Genomic DNA, 13,924 nt, shown 5'->3' on the forward strand with positions numbered 1-13,924 from the left:
TATATTTTTTAACCAATTTTATTAAGAGAGTTCTCATATTTTGAAATGCAAATATTGATGCTCCTCTGACCCGCAGCATTAGACACACGTTACCTGATGTTTTTTTGGTGCTAAATTAACCACAACATTAGCGCCACAAAACATTGTCAGTTTCCAAAAAAAATAATGTTAAAAAAATGTTTTAAAGCCTTGTCCAGCTGGTTACTGACATATTATTCATGTCTATATAACTTTTACTGCAATTAAATATTGGCTCCAAATATCAGTTTGCGGCCTCCTTGACTACTAGTAATCAGTATCAGCCCTGAAAAATATATATCAGCCGACCTCTAAGTCACCCGTAGGTCAGACAGAACGGCAATCCTACCTCGTCCTTTGCGTCAGCGATGGCCTTGTCCAGCATAACAGGGAAGTGGTGGACTTGCTTCTTCAGCGTGTTGTAGTCGCACGTCAGCGTCCTTAGTGCCGGATGAAGACCCACCAGCTTCATGCGCACTCCTGAGGGACAACAAACCAAATAAATCACATGATGCTGCGCTCTCTGAGCTGGAGTGAACACGTGTGATTTTTGACCTGCCAGGTTGTCGTGGACTGCCTTCATCTCGCTCTCGGCCCTAACGAAGGCCTCCTCAATCACTCGGTCCTTCTCCTCCTTCAAGTGCACAAGCTCCGCGTCCAGCTGCTTCTGAGCACGCTCCATTTCGCCATCGTAGACCGCAATCTGTGCACATCACATGACATTGCTCACCTTCTGCTACAATTGATGACACACTTGTGTAGATGGGGCTTAAACACACTGCAGGTCAATGTTTGATTTAGTTTTAAACTAGTTTCATCAGTCATGGCGCATGATGCCGGCATGAAATGAGACTGTTAGCTAACATCAAACACTTTTGCTAACTAAGCTACGCTAAAATCACCAGAAAAAAAACAACAACTTTAAATGTGAACTGCACTTTTTGGGGAATTCACATCCACAATCCATTTGTAACACAAAAACACATGTATTTATTTTCTTTATGGATTCTAAATCGTAAAATACGGCAAGTATGAGGTGGCTAACAGTGCAGCTAATAAGAGTACACTATTCCACCCATAAAGACCTTATCCAAAAAGCGCCAACCATACTCCATTTACATCTCCTGACCTGAATATTAACAAAGTATTAGCGATATTGTTATTATAAGCGCTAACGCAGAAACTATTTTTAGTTGTGCCGTGATCACAAAGAGCTAACTAGCTTATGCTGCTATATTGACATATTGAGCTGGTGAGCTGCTGCATCGCCTATGAGTTGATAAAAGTTAACTTGAGATTATAAATCATGGGTCTCACCTGGATAGTAGAAGGTTGTGGCCATTAACCAAGAAGTTGGTAAACTCTGACAATCTACTTAGACCCGGAGATGGCGAGAAAGACACAAAAAGAAGCTGTTTGCGGCCCTTTTTGTTTTTTTTGAACCAGCGTGAGGATTAGGAATGAATCTTCATCTTAACGGGAAAATATGAACATCCCATCAGTCAGCATCCTAGTGAGAGCAGACACTGTACAGTAAGTGATTGTTTTATTATATTTATAGATGTGTCTGAAATTAATACGCAACAATGAGCTTAAAATGAGCAAAATAGGTAAATATTACATGTTATTGTGAAAGTGCTTGTTACTACATTACATACATACTTACAGTGTGTATATAAAATGTTGAAGGCTTTTAGATATTTTTTAGAACGCTTTATAGGCATAATTGTTAGCTGATTTTTGCTAGCGTTTATTTACAATTTAGAATGCATTGAAAAAAGAAAAACATGTGTTCTTGTCCCACACAGGAATTGTGAATGATAAAGAAAATTCCAAAAAAAGTGCAGTTCCCCTTTAACGTTGGCATTTGACCACTGATGATGTCATAGGTAATCCATGCACTGGGGCAGTAGACCGTTTCAAGGCTGCCCACTTTTTTCAATAGTGTAAAATGACTCATTTGATTTGTTTTGGCAGCAGTGGAACGACTCTTTTCTAAGCCTCAGTGATGTCACAGGGGTAGGGGCGAAGCCAACCTTGGACCTGCGCTCAAACTTGTATTTGTGTGCCGCCAGAAGGCCAAGTTTGGAGACGAGCTGCAGAAATGACAGTGTTTAGATTCTTGTCCGGAGACAGACGCGCTCTTCTATTCCCTGCCTCAGAAATAATGTCATCCTTTTTTTATAAATTCATACATATTCACTACGACCAAGCTTTAAAAGTGATCCAGTGACTGAGGCAGTGTATTCAGATACTCTAAGACAATTTAAGACACTCTAGACATAATGGGCTAGCATACACACACCAGAATATGTTACCTGCGTCCTCAGTTGAGCGGAGGTCCTTTGCGACTCGTGCAGCTGCGCCTCAAGTTCTCGCAGCAGGTGGCGCTGCACACACAGCTGCTCCTGCAGCAACATGTTCTTCAGCTGCATCGCCGTCGAGGACTCGTCAGTCTCCGCTTCCTCTGCCTGGGTGTCGCACCAAGGACCATATGAGTCAGACACAAGTCAGACATTATGTAAGTTCAGAGCGTTGTGGCATACATGCTTTTTGCCATTTGAACAATAGCTCCACCTAGTGTTTAGTGTATGACACCAAGTGTTCTACCTGCACTGCATCCTCAATCTGCAACTGGTCTCCAGCTTTCTGGCCTGATGCCTCCCCTTGTGTCGTTTTAGACCATTCCAATTGCTGCTGTAACGTGTCCACCATAGCACTTTTCTCCATCAGCTGTCTCTCCAGCTCAGCAAGGTGGCGCTCTCTCTGACGGGCCTGGTTCTCCTGGCGAGACACTTCCCTCCGCAGTGCCTCTACATCCTGCGGCACACGCCAACGATCAGTCAGTTGTTCTGTACAGCTCCACCTTTTGCCTCAGCCATGTGAAAGGTACCTGGCTGCAGCTGCATGCTGCTTCGGCGCTTCTGCAAGAGGTCAGCTCGCGCTTCAGATGCCTGTTTTCCGCTTCCAGGATCTCCAGCTGTTTCTCCAGGTCTGTCGCCCCCTGCAGGTGGAAACAAGGTTCATTCGGAGCTCATGTTTCACTGGAATGAGGTCACGTAGTCTCTGCTCCCAACTCACCAGTTCTGAGCGAAGTCTCGCCACCTCCTGTGTTTGGTCAAGAAGTTTCTTCTCCAGATCTTCTACCTGCTAACACAACAAAAAAACAACTCAGCATGTCACACACTTCATCTACTGCAGATCCTGTTGGTGTGTGCGCTTCTCATCAAGTGCATTGTGGTGTTCTACATCAACTTCCCAGTATGGAGAATGTCATTTCAGTCAGCTGATGGTAGTCTAATGATCTGGGTGGCTGACGTACCTGGGAGTGCAGCCGAGGGATCAGCTGCTCTTTGTCCACGCCACCTGACACACACACGCACGCGTTACAACACTGCTGTTGTGTTTCTTTTGGGATTAGTTTAACAAAGTTCTAGAACACGAGCGCATGTTTTTTCAGTTGCGAGCTGAACTCACCGCTTAGCGCCACGCCTGCCTCCTGCGCCGCCGCCAGACCGCTCGGCCGCCCGAGCGCCGCGTGGTGCAGCGCTTCAGAGTCGAGGCGGGCCCGAAGATCACACACTTTGTCCTGAAGAGACTGAACACACACAAACAGGACGTGAAAACCATCATGGATGAGCGGAAGACTTATGTAGTTGCTGTTAGCACGTTAGCAAAAGCCCAATAGACACTACTCAACTTTTTTCCTACCACTTTTAGGCAACAGAAAGTAATATATAAATAGTAGTAGTATAAATAAAATCAAACATCAATTGAGCAATGATTGATGTAGAAAAATGTGTCAACGCATGACAGCAGGGTTATTTACAGTACTCACTGTATTTACAAAATGCACAATCAAAACATTTGCTTTCAATTGTGTTTAAAAAGTGATTGGGCCTGACAAAATAGCACCCTCTGCTGGTTGTTTCCAACTATTAACCTCAATGATAGCGTAGCAGTTTAACGAACCAAAATCAGTTAAGGTTAGCTACAAGTCTGCAGGACAAGCACAAGCGAAGGGGAACTGCACTATTTTTTTTTTTTTATCCCATCATTCATAGTCCTTATGTGAGACAAGAACATATATGTTTCATTGTTTAAGCATTCTAACTCTTAAACACCAGCAAAAATCAGTTCTCAATCGAGGTAAAGGGATTCACTCTATTCCGCCGACTGTATATAGCGCATACAGGCACATTCATAATGACTAAGGGTTAGGGCCGGACAACTAATCAAATTTTAATTTAAATTTTGATTATGGCTTCTCACGATTGTGAAAATACAATCGGGAAAAAAACCCGATTAATGTGCATGCAAATTGCGGAACTTGAGATGGTGAAACAGATGAGGAGCAAAAGAGCGAGAAAAGAGCTTTTCTATGAGAACTTTGTGATGTCACCATAGTTGATACTTTTTATTTGACACAGCGCTAGTATGCCTAATCAATAATCACTAAGCTCAACAAAAAAAGTAAGTCATTATTTCCACTTTCACGTAACCGCGGACGGAATCACTTCATTGGCCAATAAAACGTAATATGCTGACAAACAGCCATTTTCAGCTTCTCCCATCTGGACGGAGGTTTTTAGTCCCAAGAGGCAAAACAAAACGGTACAGATATAGTTTTGTCCCAGCTGCCTTCACAGAACTAAATAAGCTGTAGTACCTATTTTTGTCTAAATTTATTTGAGTGCAATTACTTCTTTTATTATGGTGTTTATTTGATAATAATAAGGTGGCGACTTGTCCAGGGTGTACGCTGCCTTCCGCCCGATTGTAGCTGAGATAGGCTCCAGCGCCCCCCGCGACCCCGAAGGGAATAAGCGGTAGAAAATGGATGGATGGAACATGCAATATTTAAATATTTTGCCCTTTTTAAGAATATGGTGGCATAAACATTTTACCGCTGTATCTCAACGTTCGCTATTTTCATCAACAACTAATCATGGCAGACTTAATGAGAACCAACGACTACTACTTTGGGACAAATGATGATTCAGAACTGTATATTTGTGAGCCTGAATATAAGGAGGATGAGCTACAAGTTTTAGAAGCTGTATGCTAAACAGATCCAGTAAGTATTGCTCAGTGCTTAACAAGAAATACAAACTACAAACATAAAATAATAACCTACTGTACAATGTCTGCTCTCATTGGGAAGCCGACTAATGGTATGTTTATATCTACCTGTTTAGATGGAGGATTAATCATAATCCTCACACATGCTAAAAAACAAACAAAAAAAGAAACACGCGTCTTTGTGTATTTCTCGCAATTTCTGGGTATAAATCTAATCTCAAAGTTGACTAACCTCTCGGTTTATGGCCACAACCTTCTGCTGCATTTCCATCTCAGAGGCGATGCCGCAGCTCACCAGCTCAGTATATTAATGTAAAGCATAAGCTAGTTACCTCGCTGTGATCACGGCGCCTCTAAAAGTAGTTCCTCGGCATTAAGCGTTTATAATAACAATATCACAGATACTTGGTGAATTTGCAGGTTATGACATGTAAATTGAGTATTGTTGGCAGTGTATGGATGTTTCTTAGACGTTTTTAGCTGCATTGTTAGCGACCATGTACTTGCCGGATATTACAACTTAAAGGAACTAACAATAAATAGACAATAATAAACATCCATCCATCCATTTTTCTACCGTGAATGATAGGCAAAATTCCAAAACAAGCACAGTTCCCCTTTATAAACTAAATGGCAGAAGAAAAAGAAGAAGAAGAAGCTTGTTACGTTGGTGGATGTCCACCAGCAGGACCATGTGACCCTCTGGAGATGGAACAGTATGGCAGTGCGAGGAAAAAAAAAAGAAAAGAAGAAAAAACAGAAAATAAAGAGGCCACAAATAGTGACACTGTGCTCTCACTGGGTCAACTCCTTAGTCCAGGATCGTGGAAGTCCAGGATCATGCCGAACGAGGACAGACAGTCTAAGACTATGACGGACCAGGACTGCCAGTGGTGTGTGTAAACATTCCAGCACTTTCAGGATCAATGAAACCCCTGAATAATCAAATGCGATAGTAAATACGTACAGGCTGAGAATGTGGCTCCAGTAAGTACGCTCAAAGAAAGAGAAGACTTAAGACTTAAAGGTTTGTGACGTCACTGTGAGTGGGGGAGTATTGCAGCGTCTCACCTGGATGAGCAGCTGCTGCTGCCTGGGTGCACTTGATTCGTTCAGCTCTGCGGTCAGAAGGGAGCGGCGAGAGAAGGCGGGGCTCGGCAGAGACATAAAGGAGGCGTCCTCCTCACCATCACTCATCAGGAAGTCAAGCGAACTCGCTGCAGGCACAGGTGCATTGGCTTTCAGTCACTTATTGACCACACACTGACACGCATCTACACCTTTAACTGTGTGATGCATGGTTTTGTTCCACAACAGCACAAACACAATGTTGGTGTGCGGACAAAAAAGTGTGGCCTTAATCTCTAAACTAATTGGCTCACTCTAATCAGCTTCCTAAAGCAGCATGAAGGGGAATTGTTTTCAGCTGAAAGCAGGTCACAGCTTATGACGTGCACACTTGTAGATGTCAAATCATCTCAAGACAGTTATGAAATTTTCAATTACTCTTCAAAAGCACTGCTTTTTGATTTTTGGTGCTCTAAAACAAAGAAGATAGACCCAGAAGCACAATATACAGTTTACTGGGAAACAAACAGGAAGAGGTGTCCACCACGTAAACTCCATTTATGAACTCCTCAATTTGTGATCTTTTTGATTTTCGAACGTTTAGATCATGTCAAATATGCTTTTGTGCGCGAACCATGTCTCTGTGTACAAATGCTTCATTCATTCATGTGTCCTGCTGGCAGCCATTTTGTGCTTGCTCATATTGAAAAGATGACTTAGCAGGACATTTTTAATTGTGATGAGAACTGACTTTTCTGGAAAAAAATGCCAGCGCGGACCTATTTCACAGCAGTCGAGAAGACTATCATTCAGCAGCACCTCTTCCGTCTTCCCCTCTGTATGCTCCTTTCTCTCATCTTGTGAGCTGCTCCTTTGTCTATGTCAATGTACTGCAAGTGGATTTTACTCTTTAAAATGTTTATAATTGTAGCAATATGGTTGGTAAAGTTAGGGATTTTCATGATTTCTGATCATTTGAGGACACCAAAAGAACTTCTGTATGTGTGCGCATGTTGGCAGAGCAGCGCATATAGCACAGTACACCTTGTCGTTGTCAAATTAACTTATTAATAGCGATATAGTTGATTCATCATAGCACTTTATATTGCGTTCAAAGTGTCCAAACCTTACCTAAAATAGGGATGTTTGTCGAGGCTTATTTATATTTACATTGTTTACATTATTTCTTAAGGATACATTTGCTTCACTATACAAACCTTTCTTCTTAGATAGATAGATTGTACTTTATTTTATTTTATTTTACATTTACAAACCCTGTTCATACATCGAGCTTCCATTGTATGTCATTTAAATGAGCTTTCTGTGCTCATCGCTAACTACACCGACTGGCTCACATGTCAACACAGATTCAGTATGGTCGACTGAGCAAATACACACACACACACACACACACAATGTGCTGGAGTGCCACAAATGTTATGCCTTTAATGCATTTTATTTGCACTGTTAAGGAATAATTATTCTGCCTCAAAACTTCTCTTTGGGAGAGGATCTTTTATGACATCCTCAGGCTAAAAAGCATCTTCAGATAATAAAAAGATTATTTGAAATGCGACGCTACGCACAGAAGTAATATGATTATATTTACTATTATTTAGCATAAATGTTGACCATGTGCCCACTTGTTTGTCTCACTGCTGCCTCAGACCATTCATGACAGATACACGCATGCACACACACTCACCGTCAAAAGAGAAGTCGTTCTTCCAGAGCTCCTGCAGACAGGGGGTGTGGCCGAGGTCCCACGTCTTTCTTGGTCCAAACATGACCGTGGGACTGAGCAGCTGGAATGACTTCCGGACCGGCTGCATAGAAAACACAGACTCGTTGGTTAGTAGTAGTCATTCCATACTGCGATTTAAAAAAAAAAAAAAAGTCTACAACCAGCAACTTTCTAATGACAACCAGACACAGCAGAAGCAGTGTCTAATGTGCATTAGTGCCACCTGCAGGGCCCAGAAGGAATATGTTATCAGACAGACAGTTTAGCGATTGCTGGGCCTTAAATGTAACAAGTGAAAGTTTGACTGCGGGAGACAAGTCAAAGAACGGCTTAGAGCCCCTTACAACAAATATATCCATCACTCACAGTTCTCTACCCCATTCCACCATTATCTATGCGCCACTATTCCCAACTGCCTCTAAATCCATCATCCTCGACGCTCACCTGTGCTCGTGTGCGGTGAGCTGTGCGGTCTGATGAGCGCACCCGGCGCTCGTGGTCCGACCAGCTCTTGTTGATGAGCATTCCGACCCAGCCTAGCATGCCGACATGCACGCTGTCAGGAAGGACTAAATGAAAGTAATCTTATCATCTTGGCGACCGGCAGATGGCCCGGCGTGTCACGTGTGTCACATGACCCGACAGTGTAGCATTAAACTAGGGTGGACAACGCTGCTCTGCATATACACAGTGCAAGGAAGTTGAATTCTGGAGGATTTGTGTTGTTATTTAACAAATTTTGTGTTCTTATTGAATCCATACATCTTCTACAGTGTTTGTACTCATTAGGGTCGTGGGCGAGCTGACGCTTACCCCAGCTCACCTAAGGCTACAGGGAGTGTACACGCTAAGGGTGCAAAAATTAGTCCACATTGTTGACTAAAATCGACAATAAAATTTGTCGCCGACAAATTCATTTGTTGATAATAGTCGGTGATGTCATCACTCGTTTTTTTTCTAGACAAAAACGAACATGCACGCTTGGTGACCAGTAGAGAACCAGACCAGAAAAAGCAAATGGACTGTGAGCAAAAACATGTAAAATAAGGTACATTTCAGTCTAAACAAGTCAAAAACACAAATAAGTTTGCTCAGTTTGCAAAGACCTCGCTTTTAATAGCAGAAAGTCTGTGATGCGGGAGCATTTAAAGCAGAGGCATGTTAGACCGGACAGGAATTAGCTGAGCTAACAACGGCCAGACGGAGTTGAGTAAAAAATCGATTTAATCATCATTTTAGTCAAAGTCCACCAGCTTAGCTGTGTCTATATACCTGTGTACATCTTTCTAAACACACCATCATCACAAAATACAGCTAGAAATTGTGTTTTTATTGCTGCTATTTTGACTGCACTTCATTTCTTGCTTTTTAATGGACAAGTTTGAGAACAGCTATTATTTTGTCACAATCCAATGAGCAGCAAGATTTATAAGTATTTCTGTATAAAGTAGTCATCTTTGTTGCTGGGTGGCACACACCTAAAAATACTGAAAGTTACTTGAAAACCGGATGACTACATTTGAGCCACGTTATAATCCGATTAGTCGACTAACCGTTAAGATAGTGCATGATTAGTCGACTATCAAAATGGTTGTTATTTGCAGTCCTGCAACACGCTAGACTGGACAAGTCACTTCAAGTTTATACTCATAACAGAATTAATTTGAATCATGCTCCTCATACACTGAAGAAAGTTGAACAAATGACTACTGACTGCATCTGATGTAAACAAGCTACAGCAACACCTTAGTTACTTAGACTTAGACACGTAAATCAAACTACAAAAAAAACGGCAAAAAGAAGAGGAACGCCTTAATCATGTAAATCACAAGTTTGGATCCCAGTGTTCTATGTTTGCTAGCAAGGTTAAAATGTCAATGCAAGGATCTGCCCATGTGTTTGCAGCGGTACACAACAGTGGCGCTCTAGTGTTTTTAGGAAGTTGCTGCAAAAATGTTTAGTGGACCGGTATAGTGTCATTCCTGGGATGGATTTGGCCCAAGCCTCCCAACACTGTTCAGAGAGGTGGACTGTGTGTCCCGTATAAAAACAGCATTGTGAATATAGTGTACTGTAGGCCAGATGAGGATGTTGTATTTTAATTGGTATTGTTTCAACTTAAAAATGGCTAACCATGCAGTGCAGTAATGTCATGCATGCTGAAAGCATTGCCAGAAAAAGTCCTAAAAAAATAATGGCCTCTCTGAAAATTGCAGATTTTTCCATGTATTAGTGCTCGAAATTCAGGGTTAGCACTCAGGTTTCCTACTTGTTGCCTAAAATTTTCCAGGACTTCTTTCACCGCTACGGAGAGAAATGATCACACCATACACTAATACATTCCACCCACTAAGAGGTATTTTCTACAGTTGTAACTGCTAACTGATTTAGCCATGTTAAATCACAATCATTTAAGCCAACAGTGGAAATAATAAATGGCAGTTGTTCAAATGAACATGTAACGGTGTGGCGCGGTTGGGAGAGTGGCCGTGCCAGCAACCTGAGGGTTCTTGGTTCAATCCCCACCTTCTACCAACCTCGTTACGTCCGTTGTGTCCTTCACAAGGACACAACAAGACACTTTACCCTTGCTCCTGATGGGTCATGGTTAGGGCCTTGCATGGCAGCTCCTGCCATCAGTGTGGGAATGTGTGTGAATGGGTGAATGTGGAAATAATGCCAAAGCGCTTTGAGTACCTTGAAGATAGAAATGCGCTATACAAGTATAACCCATTTAAATGAACATGTAATAGTTTTTACTGCCTACATTTCTCATTTTAAGGGCTGATGTTCTCTGTTGACAACTATTTTATTGAAAATTAACCAGCTTAAGTCTACAAGAAATGTATCCAATAGGGGTGTGGGAAAAAAATCGATTCGAATCACGATTCTCCCGTTGTGCGATTCAGAATCGATTCTCTTTTTTTTTTTTTTTTTTTTTTTTTTTTAAATCGATTTTTTTTTTTTTAAATTTATTTTATTTAAAAAAAAAAAAAATTTAATTACTCAATCCAACAAAACAATACACAGCAATACCATAACAATGCAATCCAATTCCAAAACCAAACCCGACCCAGCAACACTCAGTACTGCAATAAACAGAGCAATTGAGAGGAGACAAACACGACACAGAACAAACCAAAAGTAGTGACACAAAAAATAATATTATCAACAACAGTATCAATATTAGTTAAAATTTCAACATAGCAGTGATTAAAAATCCCTCATTGACATTATCATTAGACATTTATAAAAAATTTAAAAAAAAGAACAATAGTGTCACAGTGGCTTACACTTGCATCGCATCTCATAAGCTTGACAACACACTGTGTCCAATATTTTCACAAAGGTAAAATAAGTCATATTTTTGGTTCATTTAATAATTAAAACAAATTTACATTATTGCAATCAGTTGATAAAACATTGTCTTTTACAATTATAAAAGCTTTTTACAAAAATCTACTACTCTGCTTGCATGTCAGCAGACTGGGGTAGATCCTGCTGAAATCCTATGTATTGAATGAATAGAGAATCCTTTTGAATCGGGGAAAAAAGCGTTTTTGAATCGAGAATCGTGTTGAATTGAAAAAAAAAAATCGATTTTGAATCGAATCGTGACCCCAAGAATCGATATTGAATCGAATCGTGGGACACCCAAAGATTCACAGCCCTAGTAGTCAACCTCTCTAATTTCTTTACCCCATTTATCCGTGCAGATACACGGTATGTTAATTCATCATAATTCATGTGTTGTTTTTTTTCCCACTTATTTTTACTCTTTCTACTGTCAACAACAATTGAACAGATATATAATACGAAGTGAAAAGTGGCCCAGAATATTACCTGTTAGCTATAATTACCTAGAAACTGAAATCAGATCGTGTGTGTTGCATCTTGCTGCATATACTTAACTGGGTATGAATAGTTGCTAAATGTAGTGACAAATTCAATTGGAAGCAAAACTGCTCGGAGCAGAAATGCAAATTTGATTGGCTGATAACATCACATGGGGCGCTGTGTCTCAATTCTGCCCAGAATATAGGGTGACAGCAGACATGCATGCATAACTTTTAGCCTTTATGACCTGCAAAATGACTTAAATTGATCTGAAGTTACTTTAGGAGCTAGCAGATACACAACAGCTAAGCTCACCAGCTAGACATATGTAATAAGTGTCCTTAATTGAACAATTTTGCAGTCTTAAACGACACAATACGCGATATAAACAATCATCATATAATTATAGTTGCTTATTACTTACAAAGTCTCCAAGGCAGAAGCATATTGTATCTAACAGACGTGTTCGCATCATTTAATTTACTGCATCATGATCTCAACTTATTGAATTGTGGCCACTCGGCGTCGACAAAAAAACCCAATTACTCCTCCACCTAAATTTTAAAGACAGCAGAAGTCCATTCCATTTATACATAAAGAGGTACTGTAAATATTTTTCATACCTACCGTTCTTCTCAAAGTAATTTCACATGATCCAGTCTTTTCTAATATTACACTATTAAAAAAAAATACAAGTGCTTAGGGCTGGGCGATATGGACCAAAACTGATATACCAGTATTTTTAGGTCGAATGGGGATACACAGTAGGGAAGGGATTCAAAAGGCCCCATTCCCTGGTAGATCTCGCATGACAGGAAGGTGGGGTGTTAATTATTGTGCAATGCAGTCTGCTGAAAACGATGGAAAGTGCCAGTCTTCATAGCAACGGACGCTGTGGTCAACGTTGGAATAGACACAAAACACATTTTAAGATATTCAACACTCTACTGTTGTCTGGGGGATAACATGGATAGCGCACGCCTCCAATTTGTCACGTTTCATGTGTCAGGTAAACCACGACAAATGGGGCCACATGAATCCTGGGGACGGCGTTGCGAAGTTGGTAGAGTGGCTGTGCCGGCAATCGGAGGGTTGCTGGTTACTGGGGTTCAATCCCCACCTTCTACCATCCTAGTCACGTCCGTTGTGTCCTTGGGCAAGACACTTCACCCCTTGCTCCTGATGGCTGCTGGTTAGCGCCTTGCATGGCAGCTCCCGCCATCAGTGTGTGAATGTGTGTGTGAATGGATGAATGTGGAAATACTGTCAAAGCGCTTTGAGTACCTTGAAGGTAGAAAAGCGCTATACAAGTATAACCCATTTATCATTTATCCCCTTCTTACTGTACGATACATATCGGTATTTTAAACAAAAAGTGCAAAGTGTGTGGTTTAAACTCATCACATTACTGTAACTACCGGTGTTCTAAAAAAAATACTTTAAAAAAGGAACTTTACGTTACTTAACCAAAAGAGTAATTTAATTACTAATAGAATTACTCTTTAATAAGTGTAATTACTATGAAAACTAATTAATACGTTACTTAAAAACAAAAAACTTAATATATGTCATACGCAAGTTTAGGAGCAGTGTGTGCGTGCATGTATGAATTTGTTAGCTTTAGCAGTTAGCAGCAGGAGTTTGTCGGCTCTGACGGCTATTCTGTTGAATAATTTTTACCGGCTTGTGTTACTTGATTGATTGATTGATTGAGACTTTTATTAGTAGATTGCACAGTACAGTACATATTCCATACAATTGACCACTAAATGGTAACACCCGAATTACGTTTTTCAATTTGTTTAAGTCGGGGTCCACGTTAATCAATTCATTTATTAACCTCTGGTTAATAAAGCGGAGCTGCCACCCGCACCTGCCAACCGCCGGAGCTACGGTGCGGGCACGTCGGCTGTACCCGAAGGCGAATGTGGTGGGGGGGTCGGTGTCGGCAATGCGCCGCAGCGACTCCGGACGTGCACCAGATTCGTAACCAAGGCGTATCTAAAGATATTTGTGGTATTGTCTCAAATATATATCACCTTCTTAAATATCCCGATATCAACCGTAATACTGGTATACCACCCAGCCCTATTCGTGCGGATATCGTATCGATATAATTTTGGTATTGGCCGATCCTCAAGCTCCTATATTGGTATCGTATTGGAGAGAATGTCT

General features: G+C 41.1%; 1 protein-coding gene across 5 annotated transcripts in view; it reads right to left on the reverse strand.

Annotated features, from left to right (window-relative positions):
- The window catches only part of kifc3 (kinesin family member C3), a 35,245-nt gene that overhangs the window by 9,732 nt on the left and 11,589 nt on the right, over window positions 1-13,924 (reverse strand). For 4 of the 5 annotated variants that reach the window (XM_061963755.2, XM_061963760.2, XM_061963759.2 and 1 more), the window contains exons 2-11: window positions 7,874-7,994; window positions 6,172-6,317; window positions 3,496-3,616; window positions 3,341-3,384; window positions 3,100-3,168; window positions 2,912-3,022; window positions 2,629-2,838; window positions 2,337-2,489; window positions 574-721; window positions 368-498 (exon numbers count right to left, since the gene is read on the reverse strand). In XM_061963755.2, the coding sequence (XP_061819739.2) occupies window positions 368-498; window positions 574-721; window positions 2,337-2,489; window positions 2,629-2,838; window positions 2,912-3,022; window positions 3,100-3,168; window positions 3,341-3,384; window positions 3,496-3,616; window positions 6,172-6,317; window positions 7,874-7,994 (1,254 nt within the window). The remainder of the gene's footprint in view (window positions 1-367; window positions 499-573; window positions 722-2,336; window positions 2,490-2,628; window positions 2,839-2,911; window positions 3,023-3,099; window positions 3,169-3,340; window positions 3,385-3,495; window positions 3,617-6,171; window positions 6,318-7,873; window positions 7,995-13,924) is intronic. The other variant, XM_061963756.2, reaches the window with a different exon arrangement.

Source organism: Nerophis lumbriciformis, linkage group LG06 (genome assembly GCF_033978685.3).
Source record: "Nerophis lumbriciformis linkage group LG06, RoL_Nlum_v2.1, whole genome shotgun sequence".
NCBI lineage: Eukaryota > Metazoa > Chordata > Actinopteri > Syngnathiformes > Syngnathidae > Nerophis > Nerophis lumbriciformis.